This window comes from Fukomys damarensis, unplaced genomic scaffold, assembly GCF_012274545.1.
Source record: "Fukomys damarensis isolate Sample0158 unplaced genomic scaffold, DMR_v1.0_HiC HiC_scaffold_31, whole genome shotgun sequence".
Taxonomy (NCBI): domain Eukaryota; kingdom Metazoa; phylum Chordata; class Mammalia; order Rodentia; family Bathyergidae; genus Fukomys; species Fukomys damarensis.
This window is the reverse complement of record NW_022900943.1, coordinates 3,701,113-3,724,386: the sequence shown is the minus strand read 5'-3', so window position 1 is coordinate 3,724,386 and position 23,274 is coordinate 3,701,113. Positions and strand designations below refer to the sequence as shown.

The 23,274-nt window shown below is 40.3% G+C and overlaps 1 protein-coding gene across 9 annotated transcripts in view; it reads right to left on the bottom strand.

The window, feature by feature from the left end:
- Bnc2 (basonuclin 2) overlaps window positions 1-23,274 on the bottom strand; it is a 340,522-nt gene that overhangs the window by 229,549 nt on the left and 87,699 nt on the right. For 7 of the 9 annotated variants that reach the window (XM_010630930.1, XM_010630931.1, XM_010630942.1 and 4 more), the window contains exon 4: window positions 11,009-11,092. The exons of the other annotated variants lie outside the window; for them this stretch is intronic. In XM_010630930.1, coding sequence (XP_010629232.1) covers window positions 11,009-11,092 — 84 coding nt within the window. The remainder of the gene's footprint in view (window positions 1-11,008; window positions 11,093-23,274) is intronic. 9 annotated transcript variants of the gene reach the window in all.

Genomic DNA, 23,274 nt, shown 5'->3' with positions numbered 1-23,274 from the left:
ATACTGCCAACCAGCCAGGTCTATACAGAAGAGATTAAATAACAAGATAATCTTATAAACAATACTCATTTCATCAGTGTACCAAGTAAGTTTGATTTATATCACTGACTGTTTTTCTAATTAATTTATGCACCCACATGCTTTAATGCACAGACAAGACACCTACACCAGGGTAGAGATAGTCATTTTTTTAATGTCCTGAACTTTGTGCTGGGTTCATGTTTAGTCTTCCTAATGTTGCTGGTTTTAGTTCCCCCTCACCTCAAAAATTTAATGACAACCAAAATACCTTGCATTAATGTTGAAGCATGCAGAAAGAAAATATTTTATTAAACTCAATACCTATTCCTCCTGCCAGTATTTATATGCTTAATTTTAGTTGTTACAACTTCACTTAAACTTGCAACTAGAACTGTTCACTGCGAAGTTCTGAACTTTCCTCTGCTTAACCAACATTTCAGGCAAAGCCTCCTGGATACATTAGGTTCATTTTGTGCACCTATATTTGTTTTAAGGTACAGTATCTAGTGATATAAAAGAAGGAAAATAGCTTCTAATTTTAAAATATATGATTTTTACTAGCACTGGCGACTTGGATAAAATTTTTAAACTGCCCTGGAGGTTGTTCGTTTGTAACAGCAAATACTGTCATCAGCAGCTGGAAATGGGAAAATTCAACTCATCCAAATTTCTTAACCAGAAAGAACAACTCGGAATCCAGACCCACTTAAAGTAAGCTATCACTGACATCATAGTAATGCCAGCACTCTTGTAAAACCCTTAAAAAATAGCAATGTAATAGAGTATCCTGATGCCCAGATTATTTTTAGTTTAGTTATTTTATAACTTCCATGGATAGTTTCAGTGTGGGGATTTGGATGTCTATTTACTTATTCAATCAGGCAAGCAAAAAGAGTTTGACTTGTTTTTGATATAAAACTTTTATTTATGTATGTGATCAATGCTTATTTGTAAGACCTTAATACAACAACAGAGATCAGTTTCACTACCTGTTTTTGATTATAAACTCCTACAGGACAGAGGGCCTATCTGTTCAGCTCATTTTTTATAGGATGCAACAAAGTGCTATACCCAAAAAGGCCCTGAGAGATGGTTTTTATAACAATGACTTCAAGGGGACTTGGCCCGTTTCTGAGTTCCAGGAAACCCCACTGCTATTCACTGAACAGCAGAGTAACACTTTCATGTTCTTGGGCAATTCCATCCTTCACAGGTCAGTAACAGCACTTTTCAAACAGAGATTATTTAGATGAGACCATGTCTGATTCTTAATTAGTACAGGAGTAGTGAACTTAGTTTTTAACCGTGCCAGGGATCAAACCTATTGGTACTCTTATCACTGAACTATACCACCAGCCCTTCTTCTTCTTCTTTTTTTTTAATTTTGAGACAGAATCTCATTAAGTTGCCTGGCAGGACTCTAAATTGAGATCCTCCTGCCTCAGCTGCCTTTGGTGCTGAGGTGCTGAGATTATAGGCATACACCACCACACCCCACGAAGTTAGATTCTAAACATTGTACACTACCTGGCACTTGGGACAATATAAGAAGAAAAACATAAAAGCTACACCCAAATGTTCCGTTTCTTAACATTGAGCTAGCATGTTCCACACTTTGTGTAAGAACATGTGCTACTTTCACGGGGGCACCAAAGACTACTGCCAGCCTGAGACGCAGCCTCCCGAGACATGGCCCCTACCTGGGTGCTTTACATTTGCTGGAATTACACCAAACACAGGACAAACTGAGTCCACTGAGGTCCTTTGATGCCCCCCCTCAAAAAAAACCAGAACATCGCTACACCATTACTTCTAACCTCTGAAAGAATAAAACCTGGCAAACATTATCTTAAAAGCTCTGACATATCAAAAATGGAGAATGTTTTACTATGTGATGGTATTAAAATTTCTGGGCCTAAATCTGTACAAGAAAAATGTTTGCTTACATAATGCAGAGATTTCACACTCTTAAAATTTTAAACAATATGAAAAAAATATGGAATTTAACACACAAATTGAGATTTCATTATCTCACTAACGAAGTTATTTTCTTCAAGTAGGAAGACTGTGTTCTAAACATATCACTATGACTAGCATCAATAAAACACTGAGAACATCGATATTCTTGGCTGGAGGTTTAGCTCAGTGGTTCCACTGCCTGCCTTGCAAGCACAAGGACCCCAGTTCGATCCCCAGTACCAAAAAAGAACATCACTATTCTCATGAACAATATGGATATATATGAAATGTATACATAAGTAATTATACACAAACATAACCCATGTCCATGTACATACAAACACATACTTCTATTTGAAGCAAGAATTAAAATACTTCTGGTTTCCCTCTCTCCTTTCCTATGAAACCCCTATGTCTACGGCTTAAGAATTTCCATGAAGCAGCACACGCCTCTTATTCAACATTCCTTGTGTCAACACTGGCAGTTCCCGACCTCAGCTGCTTACAGTAAGTTGATCTAGATAACGTTCTCTCATAGAAACACTGAAATTGAGAGAGGACAAACAATGTAGTTAAGATTCTCAGGCTAGTCAAAGCTTACTTAACGCAGTGTACCTAAAACACAGAAATCCATGAATTTAATGCTACCTAAGTAGTGGGTAAATGTATAGCAGTAGTGGAAGAATAAAACAGTCCTGAAATATGTAGAGGGACCCCCTTTACAGCACACAAAAATTTAAAAACAACAACAACAAAAAATCTTACGTTCATGATACTTTTTTCTATATTTACTGACATGGTTCCAAAAGAAAACTTCAAACTGCTGAATGTACTATCATTTTCTGATCTGTTTTGAGAAACACAGGCACTAAAGAACACAAAATAAAGCACAAAAAAGAACAACACAGTCATCTTGTTTAAATTTTCCACACCAGATTCGTTAATCTAGGGGGGAAATTACATAACTGATTTAAGGTAAATAAAATAATAAGTAGTTTATCAAGATACGTACATTTTAGGATACATTTTTTCCTAAATTTTATCTGGATCACTACTAGTAGGTAGGAAAATTATTTATATATAAGAACAACTGTGCCTTCTAATTAGGTATATGGTAGGCAGAACGCCCTGAACACAGATATGATCTCCTTTAATCCTTCCTACAGTGTCAACAAGTACTGAGTAACTCAAGTCTTTCTAGTCAATTTCATCAATAAAAATAAAATCCGGAGGTAAGAACACACAGAAGCAGTTTCCTAACTACCGCTTAATCCATTAGCCTGTGAGTAAGTCTGCAATCAGGAGACCCAAGTGTTTTGATCTGGTGTGTTCCTTCCTGTCAGAAGTAAGGAAGATGGTAACCCAGAGCCACAAACTTCCGCCTGACTTTCACCAATAATAATTTCATTCAGGATACCAGGGAAAGGGATAACTCAGTGAGGATTCTGCATTCCTTTAAAAAATAACTGATGACTGTAACTGTACTGTATACCTAAAATGGACCAGTAAACTCAATGAGAAAAAAAATAATAAAAATTAAAAAAATAAAAACTGATCAAGTTTCATTTACATTTTTAAAAAATTCCACCAAAAATCAGTTTTATGTAAAAATACAATCTAAATTTTTAATTTTTGAAATTAACTGTGGATATGAATCTTTTCAATAGTAGAAGGAAAACTATGACAATAAATGAAAACAGAATGGAAGATCACTTCTATGGAGGATGGAGAAAAAAGAAGCTGGAAAGAGAAAAAAGGATGAAAATTTAAAGTGAGAGGGCTGGGAATTTAAGCTCAGTGGTTCCAACACCTGCTTCACAAGCACAAGGACCTGAGTTTGATCCCTAGCACCAAAAAAAAATAAATAAATAAAATGAGAACACTGAAGAGAAAAGAAGAATATGAAAAAAGAACAAAGGAAAGAAAAGGGGAGGCACACAACTGGAAAAAGAAAAAGGTAATAAAGTAGCTTAAGGACTACACAGAGCAGAGGAGAGAAAATCTCTGCAGTGAAGTCTTGTCCAAAGCTTCTTGAGTTCCACCCATCGCCTGCCTCCCTCTTTTCCAACAGATGGGTTTACCTCTTCTATGAGTTTTTCAAAACTGCTTTCTGTACCTAAGCAATCTCATTTTACTTTTCAAATTTCCACGTTTGTTTTCAAATAAAAGTTCAACTTTGAGACCTCCATTCACGTGTAAAGAAGTGATTTTGATCTTAGAAATGTACTTTGGAATCTACACACCACAGCTTCATTTAGTGCCTCAAACCTCAGAGTAGTTCTGACATTCCAGACCTGACAGTCTCTGCTTCCTAAAGAAACTGAGGCTGCCTCCTTGCTCAGAAATTGAGAATTACACTGAAATCAGAGTTCTCTGTTGTACAAAGCCTTAAAATATGCTAATGTGCTTGAGGAGTAACCAGTCACCCTAGATAATTGGTTTGCACTGTAAAGGAAAAACATGGATATGCCCAAAGTGTCAGAAGCTCTCCAAAAGACAAGCACAGCTGGCCTCCAACCTGCAGCGTGTCTGCGGAGCCCATAGAAAGGGGTGCATCAATCCAGCACAGCAGCTCTAGAGGCCCCTCGCCCGCCCACCCTTCCCTGGGACCTGCCTCACTGGACTCATCCACCCTCCTAATCCCCGTGTGCCCCACACCACTGGTCCTCACTATGAAGAATGCATTTATATGTAAATTCATTAAATAATGCACCACTTTCCAAACCCTGATCCTGGAAACTCTAACTCTGTGAAGTGGTTCAACACGATGTCATCACTGCACAGCAACTTGTTTCATTTACAATCTCTGTTTCACTTCTACTCATGAGCTAATATAATTCAATTTTTCTTAACTGCACACAGGCTGCTAGACACATGTGCATGGCAAATGGAATCTGAACTTAGCTTAACAGCCTCATTTATTCCTGATGGTTTAAATTATTTCATCACAATTAATGACACCCCCTCAGCTTCCTGTGCAGCACTGCCAGATGTTCAGAGACCACAAAGCCACTCTCTTCTTTGACGGCTGGTGACAAGTCGTCCTCTGAAGGACATTCCCTAGGTGCGCAGCCGGATGACACCTCCATTGCTTAGTACCTCTCTGTCTCCTGCAGTAACCATGGTGAAGAGAAGGCAGGAAGGCCTGAGAAAAAACCAGCAACCGCATTCGTGAGGCTAAATTCTGTGACGCGATCTTAACTCAGAAGAGAAGAGTTCCTAACCTTGCCATTTTATGAAAGAGCTCTTTGCCTCCACCTTCCCAACCTTGGCATCAGCTGAGTGCCTAGGACAGGCTCCGTCCTAGGAATGTGCACGTACAGTAATACTATGAACTTATTCCACAGGCCGTTCTTGCTTTGGGTAATTCTGTTGGAGGGAGGTGTTCACATCATCATTTTTACAGAGTGAACAGTTAGAAAGTATTGTCTTCCTCTTCAACTATGATTATCTTCCACTCCACTGGTGGTGAACCCCTGGCACACATGCCCCAGAGGGCTGTGTGTTATCACTGAAAGCTCTAAAGGTCCGTCATCACTTTCTACTGTATTCAATAGAAACCTCCCGTAGAAACACAGAAGTTTCGGTAACTCATGGTAAACATTTCTACCCCACTCACATAGGCTTGGGAAAATTTATTCTTTTCAGAATCTACTGGGTGATTTTGTTGTCCTTGCTTGGTTTTGTTTACTGATATCACTTCACTGACTTTGTTCAAAGAAAACACTGAAATAAAACTTCACTATTTTTCTGTGCTAACTATGATATAAGCATGTTACCTGCCTTCCTTAAAAACAAAATATACATGTATATTTTTTCCTAAGTGCAGAAACTCAGAAATAGTCATTAAAATCCTCATTTTTATTTCACATAAAAATACACTTTCACTTAATGACAGACAGCTAAGAAGGTAGCAGAAATAGTAAACATATTAGCACTTTTACAGTAAGAATCTAGTAAGCTCTAATTTGGAAAACATTTCCATAAACTACAGAACATGTGGCAGACATTTTATGATTATTTTTTAAATGTTTTTTAAAAATGCTGATCTTATTCGGGGAATAAGGGGCCTTTTTGTTTGCCAAAAAATATAATAGGAAAACATAAAGGCCACCTGTGTCAGCCCACCCTATAATACAACATGAGCTATAAGGGCATTTGGAAAATATTTTCAAACTGAGATGAGGGTGAAAAAAATCACTATCATCACAGATTCTAAGCAGATGCAAAAGGCTTCTGTGCATGTTAGTGATTGTGTGTGGCCTACATGGGCTCATTTCACACGCCTCCAAAACTCAGCACACATTCCTCTTTATAATCTACTCGTGATTAAAACTGCAGCTCATATGAATCGACTTTAACAATGGACACAAACACAAGGTACAGTAATCAGGGCCAAACCAGCTGCATTTTCCTGTTCATGGATAGCTTTTTGATCCCTAAATGTCTACTAAATTCTATCAGACACTTTGATATCTGTCCACATTTAATATTTCGACAGTTGTATATTGCAATTACTTTGTTAGGAAGTTCCATGCATCTGACAGTCTTGGTTTATCAGAACTGAAGGTGGCAGTGGCTTACTCATGCACAGCAAGGAGACAAAAGGGAACTCCGAGCACTCCCAGAGTTACATCAGATTTTCTTCCATGGAGTGAAGCTAACATGAAATAGTGGAATTACTGAGAGGCAGATAAGTAAAATAAACAATTAATTTCATACAGTGAGGCCGGGAGGGCATCACATGGACCTCATTCTGCTGTCTCCAAATTCTCTACCAGAGGGGAAAGGGAGCTGAATAAACTTTCAACTCTCATGTAGGGACGTATTGCTTGTGCGTCCCTGGCAGATGTGGAAAGGAGATGAAATGGGAAAGGGAGAATCAAATATCCCTTCGCTGCAGGTTTGCTGAGGGAAAGAGCACTGCAAAGTCTCACATCTGGCAATCATTTGTCAATGGCTGGAGAGAGAACGGCAGGAAACTTTCTGGCTCTTGGAGAAGATGAAAAGACAAAAACCATGTGTCACACACACACACACACACACACACACACACTCGCAATGGTGCAGTGACTACTAATCTTATCCCCCCACCCCAATTTAATGATCATCAGAGACACTCAACCCTATGGTCAGAAACATGCAGTCACTTGACTTGTTAAAGCTGCAGTGTACGTACATTTTTCAAATAAACCCCAGGGCTGATGTTAGAAAATCAAAATCAGTCAAGCATAGACCGCCTGGCACTTTGGGCAGGAATCCTTGTGGTTTAGTCAATAAACACAGTCTGAATGAAAGACACCACAGTAACTAGACAGTAACGTTTTGAACAGTTCTTACCCTGAAAGGGGCTTGGGGGTCTGGAGCGCAAGTGACCAAGGACGTAAGGCTACCAGGCCACTGCAGTCACCATGCCTGCAAGAGAACTCTGCTCGGCACAAGGCCATCTGTTGTTTCTAACAGAAGACACAGGCAGGCAGGCAGGCAGGCAGAGAGGCAGGAGGAGAGAATGAACATCTACTTGGGAATGTCGTGGGTGTACGTGGGGAGCACACAGCTTTTATAAAAATTAATAAATAATTATGCCTATTTAAAAAGGTGGTAAGGGAAACCTCAGATTTGTTTAGTACACACTAGTGTTAACAATACAAAGAATTTGCTGGCTTCATTGTGACTTCATAAAAATGATCAGCTTTGCCCCGATAGGTTTATCATGTAATAAAAGTTTCCAAGAACTCCCCAGGCAAAATTAAGTTCTCCAAAATCACAGGGATCTCTATCTGCTCCTGGTGGTAGACAGACTTCCGGGGGGCAGCTTCTGGTGCACCCTCATGTTACATTTGACCAGCAGCAGCGGCCTCAGAGCTCATCCCCACAATGCTGCAGGTTGTTTAATAACCTGGCAAATTCACAGTAGCTTGTCAAATTATTACAGGAACAGTGTCATCACTAAACAAGCCTGATCACGGTTAATTACAATGCAGACCAGAGAGCAGCCACAATTGTTCATTAATTACAGGAAGCACCTCATTTAAATTTTATGGAAATTTACACTTGCACCCCAGTATGTCTGGAAAAAAGTGATCCTTCATGCATTTACAGAAGAAAGGAGTCTGTGGTTTATGAAACATCACAGCAAATTGTGTCTAATCTGGTTCTGAAATATTGGTTTATTATTTACTCTAATTTTCTAAGCACTTCAGTGGTAAAAAATACGAAGTCCAACCTCACATCCTGGATTCCCAACCAAGAGTATGCTAAACTAACACTGACAACTTAATATATTATAAGGCACAGTTACACTAAGAAAGTTAACTTTTCTCTGTTTAAAAAATAAAATATTTAGCAGCAATTAAGGGAGGTCTAAAGTAGAAAAACCGTTTCCTAGCAGATAGTTGCCTAAGAATACAGTTCTTTACTACTACACTTCAATTACCTCCCAGGTAAAGAGCACCCAGTTTCACACCTGTAACAAAAGAAACTGAAGAAAATAAAGTTAGCAATTCAAAGTCTTGATTTCCAGCTATTTTACAAAATCAAACATTACAGAAAAATAGAGCAGATATCCTCACAAAGGTCAAACCATACACACACCTGAGTGATAAGTCATTCAAAACCAAAATATCTACATGGAATAGTGGTGATCTGGGGATTACTACATTACATTGCTACTAAAATGAAGCTTTCGGCAAAAAAGTCAAAGGTTCTAAAAGAAGAAAATTAGTAGCAGGAAGATGCCATCACAATCGTTAGAATTTATGGCAGCTAAAATATAAAACTAAGCCAGATATGAGGGTTACAGACATGTCCAAAGGAAAATCCTTTGTAAGAAAAGGTATCCAAGAAACCACTGCTCCTAAATTGAGGAGAACAGGAGATTATCATCAGAATCCAGAGGACGAGGAGCCAACCCTCTAGTGGTTCAGTGCCTGCCCCTAGAGGAAGGCCGAAGATCCAACCAGAAAAAACGGACAACTCTGGCAAGTGCTAAGGACATTTTGAGTCCCCTGACATGCCAAGCTAGAATAAAAATGTAGCAATGGCTTGTTCCCCAGGACTTAGAAAAGGAGCCAGACACCATGGCAAGAATGCAATGAGACAAAGCTAAAAAATACTCCTGGAACTGCTAGCTGGTGAAGGACATATTCAGTGTCAAGTTTATTATGATTGACATGAGATGGATGTGGTAGGTTTTGTTTTTCTAAAATGCGTGGAAGCCGCATTCAGGGGAAAAAGTGGAAAATCAAAGAGGATGCTTACATGGGCCCCGGTTAATTCACCAATCCAGCAGAGTGGATAGTCTTTTAACAGATCCAGCCTTTCCACTCAGTCCACCAAAATGGTGTTACTAGATGAAAAACTCCAATAATATGACCACTTTCCTTACTTTGTCCAAGAAATTGGTCTTTTTTTGAAAGGCCCATATTGAATTGTCAACCACACTATCTACCCACAACCAGAGTTTCACTGAACCTTGTGAATATACTTTTTCTCTTTATTATGTCAAAATAATGTGTTCCCTTGGTCCTTTTCAAGTTTATTTCAGACTTTCACATCTGTTAAACCCATTCTCTTCACACAGTAACTCAAGGTTCAAAAACAGATTGCCCATGAATCCCTCCTAACAGATCGTTGCAGGTGATGTGTTTGAAGAATATCACTCATCATAACCCCAAGAGGTCAAGGCTCAGACTGCTCTCCATGAGAAACCCTCCATCATTCTGCATTTCTGTGTCACACACAAGCTGTTCGCTTTCTAGAACTGGGAAATAAATACACAATCACGTCTTGTATGTGCAACACCGCCTTCCCACTGTACCGGGGCCATATACCACCCAGACGGTACCAGCTCAGGGCACAGCAAAACTCGGGTGGGCTTCCCTCGGCCAAGAGCAGGTGTGCAAGAGACGGGACACCCTTCAGTGCCATAAAACCGAAACCTCCCCCTTCCGCCACTTCTGCCCTCACTCTTTCTGGGAAGAAGCAAAGTTTTAAAACTGTTTTCTTTTCTCATGTGGGGTATCTAAATCAGTAAAAATGTTTTAAAATGGAGCTCATTATGCTCATTCCACAAGCCTGAAAATTTAGAAAAATGATGCCAAGTGGAAGTCCTGAAAAAAATAGTAATACAAGTTTGCTTGTGCTAGGAGATGCCATCCATGGTGAAACTTCAACCTGTATCTTTGCAACAGCTCACACAGTTCTCCAAAATTAAAGCATATATAAAAGTAGGGGTATGCCTCTACCCAGGAAGTCATACATGTATTTCTAACTTACAAGACAGCAAAGTGTTTCTAATGCCTCCCAACCAAACAAGATTAACTAAAACCCAAATGCACTCTGCACAGATCTCTCGACCCACAAAGACACACAGTGCTCATTACTAAGTACCGCTTTTCTTGCAGTGTTCCCACTTGAACGGCTGCCATCCTCCTGAGCTCAGAAACAGAGGAAGCATGACTGATCCCCAGACCCAGCAGTGCTGCACATGTACTGACAATTCTCAGAGATGAGAGCTAAGGCAAGACAGATTAAACTCGTATGCCAGGCTCTGGGCTAAATGCTAAATATAAATTAGGTCATTTCATCCTCACAATCACCTTTTATGGATAATTTCCATTTTACAGATGAGAAAACTAAGGCTAATATAGGTGAATAATTGGCCAATGGTTTAAGGTAGCTTTTTGGAACCTAGGCAGTCAACCTTCAAAGTTCACATTCCTTCTACTACAAATTACAGTAGTAGCACTCCAGTCGTGGGGCAGACACCAGAGCCTCCCACATGCTACTCAAAAGCTCTACTGCTACATTACCAGTCAAAGTCTATTTCTTGAATGAAAAAAATCATCACCAGGACACAAAACTCATCCTGAGGAGAGCCTTTTGCTGAACATGTGTGCTTTGCCAGCCCCTCTGTACCCCAGGCTCGAGGGTTACCTTACCCTGACAGCCCTGATAACACTGAAATGCCTTTGTGGACCATGGTTTGCCGCACCACCCCCCACTGATAAAACAGTAAGACTCCAACCTGGACTTCCAGCCTCTGGTCTGGCTCCTCCAGGTCTGGGCAGAAGTCTGCACCCAGCACTCTGCCGGCACATGCCAGTGGGACCTGGGGGAATACGGCCAGGTTAGACGCGGGCATAGAGGCTGCTGATAACCGCACACACTCGCAGGAGACCCAGACAAAAGCTGGGCACCTCAACTGCAGGTCCGACACAGCCACTGCAGCTGGACATGCATTCAACAGTTGGTATATCGAGTACATTATAAACATCAGAAAATCTACTTTTCACTAGGAGGTAAATTCCAAGGGGAAAAGACCCACAAGGATTTGTATTTACTGCGTGTAGCACAAAGTAGGCATTTAATAAGTATCTACAGACAGGAAGGAGGAAGGAAGTTGAAGACAAAGGAAATACAGAAGGGAAACCACTGAAACAGAATCTCCACTGGACATCGGTATATTCTTTCCCTTTGTCCTTTAATTATCTTCCGTAATAATTAAGTAAACTGTATTCAGTGATGCCTAAAGTTCTTTTCTACTCTTAAAACTCTTTTCTACTGTTTAAATTTATTTTCCCAGTTCTTGGTATAGGAAGGTTTATAAGTATCAATGTTCATATTTATTTATACTTACAAGCTGTGGCCAAAGATACAATGAAGAAAATTTTTAATACAATGAATATTTAAAATATTTTTTACTTTATTACCACGAAAGACACACTGCCATTAACCATCTTCAAAATGCTTCCCTTTTTTTCAAACACACTTATCATCCCACTTTCCTATATTTCTAGAAGTTCTCTCCCTTCCATGTCTTTAGCTGCACCGTCCTGGCTGCCGTGATGTCCTGGATCGATTCAACACGTTTCCCTTTCATGGCCATTTTGACTGGGAAGAGCCCGAGTCTCAGGGCACCAGATGCAGCCAGCACGGTGGATGTGGACTCACACCCATGACATCTGTACTCGACTAGAAGGGCCATACACATGTGATCAGGAAGGACGATCAAAGCTATTGTCAGCATTTACAGATTGCAGAAAAAAAAAAAAAGATTGCAGCAAAAGACACAGACCATTAAACCCCCAAAACAATCAAAACACCTCCCCTCACTTTGAACATACTTATTCCTCATTCTTCGTAATATATATTTTACTGTAGTAAGATTCTTATGTAACTAAACATTAATTGTATTTTTCAATCACCTCTTATACACGTTTACTATGTTTAAGAACCTTGAATTATAACTGTATTCTAATAAAAATGAGAACAATCAAAGTTATAACTGCATGGACATTTCTCTGTATCTAGAATTCTACAATGAAAGCCACAAAGATTCCCTTAAAAATTATACTATTATAATTAGTCAATATCATCCCCAAATATTGCCTGTCACTTACTTTAGATTTTAAGGTAAAGAAAAAAGGATTTAACGTATACCTATTTTCTGCTTCTTAAAATTTTCTCTAGGGAACTGGGGCTACAGCTCAGCAGTAGAGCACTGGCTGAGCAGGAGTACTTCGGCTCTGCGGATGAACAAGTGAAAGCACACGCACATGCACGCAGGCGTCTCGGATCACTACTCTGACCTGCAAACACGTGCACTCTTCCCTAATCATGTACCTACCTACCTACCTGTCCCTAAGTCTTACGACCTCAACGAAGCATCACCTCAACGGCATCTTCCGACATCAAAGCATTCCTTCGGTATTTTGATGTTTCTTAAATTTCAATTAAGATCATGTGTGCTAATCAATTTTCTGTGTCCAGAGATCAATCTCCAGCCAAGTAGGCTGCCTTAGGTGTTTCTCTTTTTATTTTAATTCACAAATTAGTTTACTTCTCAACACTTGACACTTCATTTTGCAATGGTGAGTAGCACCAATAAAAGGCAGTTAACTTTTCAAACATTTTCTGACCCGATGCTCTTCTTAAGTCTCTCGTTCTTTTTTCCTGCCAGTGCTTATAAGGTGGAATGGACAGAGCATCCTGCCTTTAGAGGCAATAACTGGCTCTACACCCTCCTCACGCTGCACCAGTGAAGGGAGGTCCATGTGCCAACACAAGCCAACATGTGGGCAACTTCATCTAGACTTTTCCCATGAGCAATCTTGTAAGATGGGTGCATTTCCATTTCACATGCAAAAACCTAATTTTATAGCAGACAAGTCAGAGTCACATGCACACCCAGATTCAAACTTAAGAAATGAGAAAGACTGAAAACAAGAAAGCAGTAAAAATAAATGTGAACGCATGTAGAAGACCCCGTGATATGGGCATTTACTGATGTTTCATATGAAAGATGTTACAAAGAAGACAACAGAGGGAATGAAGCAAGTGTTACCAAGAAGCAAGACCTGCTCGCTCTTTAACCTAGGGCAGCGGTGGCAAAACCTATGGCACACAAGCTACTGTGCTTTTGTTTCACGACTAAAGCTGTTAATGTATGAGTTGTTTTCATCTAAACTAAAGCCTTAGTATTCAGGTTTAATTGTAGTGTTGGCACTTTGGATAAGTAAGTAGGTTTTGGTTTCCAATTTGGGCACTCGGTCTCTAAAAGATCCGCCATCACAGATCTAGGACAACATAGGCAATGTGAAAGGGAATTTCTCCTCTAAACTGAGGAATGAGGAAGAAACTGGGTACGGAGAAGAGCAGACATTAGAAACTCTGCTGTGTCACACAAGGAAAACATGCGGATTCCACCCCTCAGTGACACACGCAGGTGTCCATACAGTAACTCTCCCTAGAGGCAACAGAAGGAAAGGTTAAAAAAAAATCAATCAGATATTCCATATCAAAATGAAATCCCCAAAAAGGCTTCCTTAAAAGGTCAACAAATGTGTCTATCAAAATGACTGAAGCAGATCCTATAAGGCAGAATGCATATACTGCAAATTGTGCGTAAACAATGCCTTATTTTACATATACAAAAGAAAATCTTACTTACCTTAATATTAGTTGACCATGTCACAAACACTAAGGTTCTAGTTCCTTTTTATCCTCACAGTCACCAAATGCACTTTATAAACACTCTCAAAAGGAAAGGAGAAAGTTAAACAACTGTAATTATATTCCATTAGAACTTCACTTAGAAATACAGCTTCTGAGAGCAAACAAAGTCTAGGAATACACTGGGGAGTGGATGGTGCCAAGCTGCCAGTATGTTTCAACAATTCTGATCACGGAAAGGAACCGGCAGGGAAGTAGGTAGCGCTTTCAAATTTAGAATCCTACAACTGGAACAGAAAAGTCCGTAAGCATCCAGGAAAGTAGGCTCCCCTATTTTAGAGATGAGGAAGCTGAGATTCAAACCAAAGCTGAAAAGGCTGCAAATAGATTATGAACGGCCCAGCATTCCCATCAGCAGCAGTGTCAACAAGTATTAGATAGGAAATTTTTTTAAATGAAAGGCAACCGTATCGCTTAATTCATAAAAACATACCAAGGAAAATACTGGAGAAATGAGAGTAGGTAACTTTGTAATTTGTCATACCTCCTTCTGCATTTTGATTTAAAAACCTTAGAAAATAGCCAGCTACCTGTAAGCAATCAAAACAGGCCTGAAAGAAACAACAGCAGAAAGAACTGTCTCACTGTTAATCCACTATAAATTAAGATAATAAAACTAACCACTGTTTGGAAGACAAATTTTAAACTAATTGAGGGGACTTAAGTTTATCCACTTTTCTCCATTTTTAGCAGTTAGTTTTAAGATATTGGGATTTTCACAAAACGTTCACAGTGATGAAGACTGTGGAGACTTTTAGCTCTTACTCTTTTGGCATCTTTGTATATTTTTTGCTTTTAGAGTAATAAAAAAATCAAATTAAAAACAAAGAAAAATAGAGAACTGATCAGCTAATATTTTCTAAATGTTATGCCACAGGTTTAACGACAGGATGGTAACTGTCCAGAACTGATGAATTTCCCTCTGCTGGGGCTTGGAACAGGAAGTGAGAGGCCTTGAGAGGGACCCCGTGGACTCCCTGGGGTGAGCTGAAGCTGAGAGCCTCTCTGTGCGCCTGCACTTACCTCAAAGAAACCGTGGTGTGTGTGAGAGCTATTTACAACTTACTATGTGTATAATCAGCAGAAACAAAAGATATGACAACAAGCATAAAGGCCTCTCAGGAGAATTCAACAGGGGAGGGCTGGTGGGCCTCCACTTCGGTGTCAAAAGGGCTTCCAGAAAACACATTTTCTGTGGGGCAGGGAGGAAATGTGGCAGGCGTCCCACCCCCACCCCACCCCACACACGTTCTTTGTTTACTAAGATCCCATATAAGAACTGTTCGGCACTGAATTTCTGAAAAAAGACATAAAACATCCCACACTGCACATGGGCACTACAGTTCAAAATATGTAAAGTTCAATGAGAGTAGAAGGTTGGCAGAAGGAAGCAGACAAAAGGAAAAGTTACAGAAATGATAATGAGGGGCGCATGTTACCATGATAGGTGGACAGAGAGCCAGAGTCCCTGTGAAATTTGATGTCACTTTCAAATAGTGAACATTCCAGGTAGGCATTTGCCTGGTCAGTACTACGCGAGGCTCAGCCTAAACACACACTGACTTTCCTGTCAGCCCACGTCTCTTCAGTTAAACTGGCTGCAGCCCAGATCAGTTCTAACCCTTTGTGCCTTGGTGAGTTCAGTCCGGCACGGTGAAGGGGTGGGGAAGCAATCAGAATCCAGGAAAAGAACAAACACGCAAGATGGCTTTGAAAAGTAGAAGGCAAGAAACAAACAACTAGGGGAAAAGTCCAATAAGAGGACTCAGGATGTGTGGGTCCAACATTCCACATCAGAAGGAACCACTGACAGAACCTGAACACAACTTCAGTTAGTTATGCAGTGCCAAGCAGCAAGAGGAAAAACCACTCCGCCAACACAAAGAACTCAGGAAGATCATTAAGGGAAATGGGTGGACGACACACTCACCAGGAGACCTTGTGAGAAAGAGCAGATAAAGAAGTAAACAAATTACCCAGCACTATGACGATGAAGACACGTGTAAAACACAGCAGCAAAATACATGGATGCAAAAACTGAGAAACAGTAAGGTAAGCTAAGTGGCTGGGTGCATGCCTCACTTGTATCTTAATTTGTCCACATATGACTTAACTAGAAGACAATGTTCCGAGCCTAAATCTCCTCTACCATGGAAACCCAGCCTAACACCGCAAGAGGACACACAGAGAATCTAAAGCTAATAATAAAGTGCCACTCACAGATGAGAGAAATGAGTGAGTCAAAACAGTGTCTAGCCATCTTTAAGGGGTGGGCACAAATACACTGTTGTACTACTACGTGGAAGGCAACAAGGAGGGAGGAGGCAGGGCCCTGCTCAGGGAGCACCTCCTTCTGCACGCACCCAGGCACAATGCACTCTGAATCCAGGTGAGGACAGAAAAGGCGAAGGGTTAAACGGTACACACCTCTGCCACCCAGCGGGCTGGCACACAGGGAAGAGGAGCTGAGTCTGAGGCCAGGAGCTGCTGCTGGACATTCACTCTCACTTCTCACAGCTCCGGCTTCTGAGACAGGACCAACCTCTGCAGGTGCAACTACAACAGATTTCACCGCCGCGAAGACAACCAGAAATACCCCGTTTTTACACTGTAAAATAGGGGATAAAAAGTAAAATTCTTTCTTCCCTGGTGACACCCCAAGGAGCCTAATGGACCATAAGTAATATTAAAATTACAGAGAATCTTTTCTGCTAGAGGCATCAAAGAGCTTTATAACACAATATTTATTAATTTCCACATCAGACAGGCATGGGGGTGTTTTACATTGCATTCTTTTTATTTTCAACAACACCAACAAAAAAAAAAAACCAAAGCGTATCATTATTGGCCTTCCTTCTTATTCGATAAAATGCAAAAATGAAATAAAGACGTTCTGTCAAGTAACTACCAAGAAAACTAGTGTTTCTACAGAAAATTCCTACCATTTGACAGAGTTCTACATTTCCTACAATTCTCGTTTCACAAGAAATCGAGGATAAAGTCATTCTTATCTGTGCCATGGACATTTTTAATATTTAACAAGGGAAAGTGCAGGATTAGATGACTTTCAGTCGGCTTCAACCACCTTCTGAAATGCAGCATTCTGGAAACTGACACCGCAGGCTGTTGCTTACTGCCATGTGCATTGTTTGACAACTACCATGAAGTAAAATCTCAAGTACACAGATCCACGTTAATTCTCTTCCCCAACACGCAACTCCAGTCATCCTAAAGTTAGGTGCTATTAGAAGAACTCTAGTTCTGAAGTCAGACCTCTGTCTAAATCCCAGGTGCAATGCCCTGTGAAGTTGGTTATTTATTTAGTATCTCAGGACACAGTTCCCTGCTGTGCAAAGCTGGCACCGCGGAATGGGACAGCACATGTAAGCCCCAAACTTCTCATTTGGTAGGCACACAATGCATGGATGAATGCTACTTCCCACCTGTCCCCTACTTCTCAAAGTGTCAACCCGGCTAGGCACGATGGTGACTCCTAGGATCCCAGCATTCTGGAGGCTGAGACGGGAGAGTCACAAGATCAAGCCCAGCTGGACAACCTGCGAACTTAGCAAGACCCTGTCTAAAAATTCAAAAAATGCAAAGGAGCTGCAGGTGTACAAAGGTTCAATCACCAGTATCAGAAAAGAAAAAAAGAAAAAAAATGAGGTATCATTCTCACAAGAGCCGAGAAGCTGGAGACAGAGAGGGAATCTGGAGGACGGAAATGGAAGCAAATCTCAAGTATCAGAGAACAGCAGCAGCAATCGGGGAACTCAAACAATCCATTCAGTTAGTCTCACTCACGGTGCAATTCAATCAAACTGCAGAAGCTTCCCAGAATGCTGGACTGAGAGACTCTGAAGAGATGTCTCAGCTCTGCAATTGGGGAAGTGGTGAGAAATGGCATTTTTCACCCAATTGGTCTTCCCGCACAACTAACCCTTTACAATTTAAATATAAGGCCATTTTCTGAGTTTTCTTTCATACTAGCACTTCAGCTTAGAGTAAGGAATTTCCAAGGAACACGAGCGCATAAAATCTGAAGAAACCTAACTCTGGGGGACTGGACAGCAAACACTGACAATACTAGTGGCACAGGTTTGTCCAAAGTGCACTGCTCCGCCCTCCAAGTGAGTCTGCTGGGTACTAAATCCTGAGAACCACCGGCCTAAGGAAACTAGAAAACCAAAAAAGAGCAGTAAGGCAAACGCTCTCTAGATTGTGACTTTGTTTTCAAAGAGATAACTAACAGGTGAGGGGAAAGGGGAAAGCACATGACAAGACACAACGTATGAGCAAGATCTCCACGAATCTCACTCTGTAACAGAAGGGGGAAGGCAGGAAAGGAAAAACGTTAAGAGGGCGATAGAAGCAAGCAATCCAAGGAGAATCACCCGGCCGACTCCACACGTGCGGCCAACATCAGGAGGAAATGCGGGTCTGGGGCAGACACTAGTGTCAACATGGAACGAAAAGTATTTCAGAGCAAGCCAGCCACGGGGTTTACGCCACTGAGCCTATCTGCCCCACTTTTTGTGGTGATCCAAATCAGATGAATCTACCTTTAATGAGGGAAAAAGGGTGCTTCCAAGTAGTGACCGACAAACCACTGCATTTTTTGTTTCTTTACATGGTGACCATTTTTTAAAAGAAGAGCAGTTTGGAAGAAAATATATCCATTTAATTTGATCTTACTTCATCAGTGGTACCAAAATGGAAGAAACAAAGGATTTTTTTCTTTTTTTCTGCCTAAATTTACCAATATTGAAAAGATGACAGAAATATGTTAAAAAGGTAAATGGGAGTTAGAGAAATGAAACATGAGAAGAACGTTGTTTCAGAAAGTAAAAGAACAAGTACTACCCAAAAAAAACTCAACACTGAAAATTATCAGTGAACCACATACATTAAACAAATTACGATTACAAAAAATAAGTAAAGCATAACAAATACTGCCGGGGCTGTGAGGAGAAAGGAACCCTGCTCTACTGCTGGCGGGAGCATAGACTGGTGCAACCACTGTGGAAATCAGTGTGGAGAGTCCTCCAAACACTAGGGTTAGACGTCCATTTGACCCAGCTGTTCCCCTGCTGCTATCTTCCCAAAAGAATTAAAATATATGTGCACCCAAGTTCATAGCAGCAGTCTGTAATAGTGAACACTTGGAAACAGCCCGACTGTCCATCAGCTGGAGAATGGATAAAGAAAATGTGTTTCTGTTTCGTTTTGTTTGTTTTTTTCCTGGTACCGGGAATTGAACTCAGGACCTTGCACTTTCAAGGAAGGTGTGGGCACCACTGAGCTAAATTCCAGACCTGAAAATGTGGTTTTTTAAAAAATAAAATGGAGTAATACTGAACCACAAAAAATGAGTTAGAGATTTTTATCACTGAATGGACGCACATTGAGGCCACACTCTTAAGTGAAATAAATAGGACACACGTGAGTAAATACCGAATATTTTCTTTGATGTGAGAAACTGCAAGTGTAGATAAGGACTAAAAGGTGTAACAAATAATGTGAAATAGAAAGAAAAGGTGCAAAGGGGAAGGGGGTGAGGGTAAAAAAAGGGAACAGAATTAACATGAGAAAAGGAAAAAACGGAAACAGAGTCTTTGTAAATGAGGAGGGGTGGAGCGGGTGAACGGAGGGCAGGGGATGGGAAAAATGAGAACCAAGATGGATGATGTAAAGAGGCACATTTCCAAGGATGAGTGTCATCGTGTTGTATCCCTAAAATATACCAGTGAAATTAATTTAAAACAAAACAAAACAAGTAGCCATGCATGGTCTGAGAGATGAAGCACTCCGGGAAGGTGATGCTGGAGGCATGCATCCCTCTGCCACCTCCGACATGAGCTGAAGCCTGCGCGTGAGGGAGGCCGCGAGCGAGGGCCAGGAGCCCCGACTTCAGCCAGGCCGGCCAGGGCACCCTTAACCTCTGCCAGAGTTCGCAATACACTGTGCCAAAGACCAGGGAAGCAGCACGGTTTTCTTTCCATGTAAAACCCAAACAGACTAATGTTAAGAAAAGACACAGATGAGAAAACATATTAAATTCTGGTGTTCCACACAGTAAAAACTTTCCAATTCAAACACAAATCATACCATTTATAACTCAGTTTCCCCTCCAAGCCTACAAGAAAACAACGCACAGAAGCATACAAAGATGATTCCTAGGAGATAGACTGTACCTTCACCCCAAAAGCACAAATCTCAACTGGGGTGAGATGTGGGAGAAATGGAAAATTGCAGTAGTACTACACCGGACAGGTAAAAATTGAATGTCAACCTCTCCCACTACTAACACCTTTGTAACTGAGGTTTACAGGAAGTGGTGAAGAGATGAAGTAACAAGGAATCTTTTACACTTTCTTTGGGGATCTTGGAAAATATGGTATGTTCTTCAAAGTAAACTAATTTAGTCCTGAAACCTAGTAGCTTTAGAAGCTTAAAGGGGAAGCTGAGGAGGCAACAGAACATTGTGTAAATGATAAAATACAGGGAAAATCCTTCTGTTCTGGGGTGACTTCCTCACATGAAGATGAAGCGACTTCTATGGTTGAACTACCTAATGATGAGCACTGCTATAAAACACCCTTTTCCGTACAAGCTCTCCTTTCAGTGATGTGATGCTTTCACTTCTCACCTCTAGGTGAACAAGATTCCCACCTTCCTGCCCTTGACATCGCCTGCAAATTTTAGTCTTTCACTGCCAAGCTTCTACTGAATTTCCCAGGTGCTCAATTAACATCCACTTTAAATAAGCAAAGCAAACTGCTTTCCTTTCCTCACTACAGCTCTCCCCTAACTTTGCTATACTTTGCAATGTTACCACTAAGATCTCATTATCACGGACTCTTAGCCACACAACAGGATTAAAAGTCTTATTTCCCAAACCCAGTACATTCTGAAAGCCTGTCCATTCCTGCTCTTCAGTCCCTTCAGCCATCCCCCACACACCTTCCATAGCAGTGCATACTTGGACCTTTGCACTAATCCTTACGTGATAATCCCAAGTTTATCACTCCACACTCAGTAACTACTGCGACACAGTCCATCACCCCCACAACTGTCAAACATGTCCTCCTAGGCGATGTTTAGCGTTCCCCACAAATCTTCAATTAAAGTTCTGTCCGGGTCCGGCTCTGACTTGCCCTTCTGCTTTATCTGCTCCTCCTCCTTCAGGTAAAACACTGAGCAGACAGTCTAATTAGATGATGGCTGTCTCTCGCATACTGATGGGGCTTTCCTCACTTTACACAGTTCTCTTGATACTGTTTTTTTAAAAACCCTCCCCTTCATCCTTCTTTTGAAAATCTCCATATTTCCTGTCACACTTCTATGAAATCTCTCACACCCAGGTGCAAGAGACGGCCTGTATCTGCCCCAGCGTTATGGCACCCTTAATCAGCACTCTTGCACACATTTTTTTCTCCTGAACAGCAAGAACTTACTGTTCTCTGTGTTCCACAACAGCAACTGCCACACTACTTTACACAAATCAGATGGTCAACCAATTTATGCTAAGTAAATAATAAGTAAATCTCCAAATTCAGAGTGCACCGGTGACACAATGTTATGAGTAGAGTGATTATCAACTATTTTATTATTCCATCTGATCTTCAGCTAATACTTCTAGGGCAGTTAAAGACCAATAATTCCTATTATTATGTAGAAATTCAAGATGCAAAGAAGGCACTGTCCATGCACAAACTGGTCTTCTAAGTATAATTCAACCTGTAAAGGTTCCTGAATACTTCAAGGCCCTGCTTCTGACCTGTGGCACCAGAGATGTGGTTCCTCAGACATAGACATGCTGGTCTTTCTGGCTTTACTTTTCCTCTTACTGGACTTGCTTTCCACTTTACTTCAGGATGTCTCTAGAACCTGACTAATAAAGTAACCTTCAGGTGATGGCAAAATACACATCTCCCTTACAGTATCAGCTAAGAAAGTCTTCCCCTACTCCACAAGTTGTCAATATATGATGAAATCTAAACAGTAAAATAGTAAAATATATAAGGACAACCACATTCTCTAAGTTAAACACAATAAGCTCTTTATAATCAGTATAGAGTGCCATATATCTGAAAAGAAAATAATCATCCCATTACCCTGCCATGAGATAGGAAAACATTTCTCAGATACTATGAAATCGGTTTATAGCCAGTTGAGTATATTCCATCCCTAAACGGTTTTAAACTCGTTTCAAACCAGGGGTGTGTAAATTCTAGCCTTTGGGCCAAACATTATTTTGCTGCCTTACTTTGTAAATAAAGTTTTATTCAAATTACAGCCACGTCTGTTCCTTTACATACGTAGCTGCTTAGGACTTATAAAAATGAACAGTTTACTATTGAAATTATACATCTGCTTAAGATACCTGCTTCTGCACAGAAAAGCCCTGACAACTCCTATTTTAATCCATGTAAACTCTTGTCCTTTTCCCCCAGCAGTATCACTCCCAAAATTCACTGTAAGAAATAAGCACACAAGTGTGCAACCAAAGATGTTCATATTGAAGCATCATATCTTATTTTAAAAGTCCACAGAGCAAGGGATCTAGCTCTGTGGTTCCACTGCCTGCCTCGCAAGTGCAAGGTCCCAAGTTCAATCCCCAGTACCAAAATAAAATAAATAAATATCCACAAACCTAAAATATTTAATAAATCATGATACAATGTCACACTAATAGTATTGACAATTATTTGGGTATCTTTTTTTTTTTTTTCCTTTTGGTGCTGGATGCTGGAACTCAATTTTTTACAACTGTTAATAATACTTTACCACTCATTTACATACATTTTAATATATTTATATATGGTCTTTTATGAAACTTGTATCTGTACATCTTTATGTACATGCAAAGGAAGAACGCTAAAAATGCTAATAAAAAGGTTCCCAATTGTGGCACTTAAGACAGTTTTCTTTCTTCTTTCTAGTTTTCTTACTCATATCTGCACAATGTGTATTTTTTCTATAAAAGCTGTGAAAAAAAGGTTTAAAACTATTAAAATTAAAATCAGTGCAAAGTTCATGTTTTACATTTTATAAAGCTCTAGGTTTTTTCAGAAAGCTAAGAGAATATTTTTAGATTTTCTTTTTAGTTGGGATGGAAGTTCTTTGGTTTTATTTTTACTGTTTTGTTGTTCTTTTTGTTTTATAGACTCAAAGGCTCTAAGGTTTACCAAAAACCTGAACATCTAGGAATTGTCATCCTATGTACAGCAACCTAAATGATGAATTTTTTTTTTTTTTTTTTTTTTTTTTTTTTTT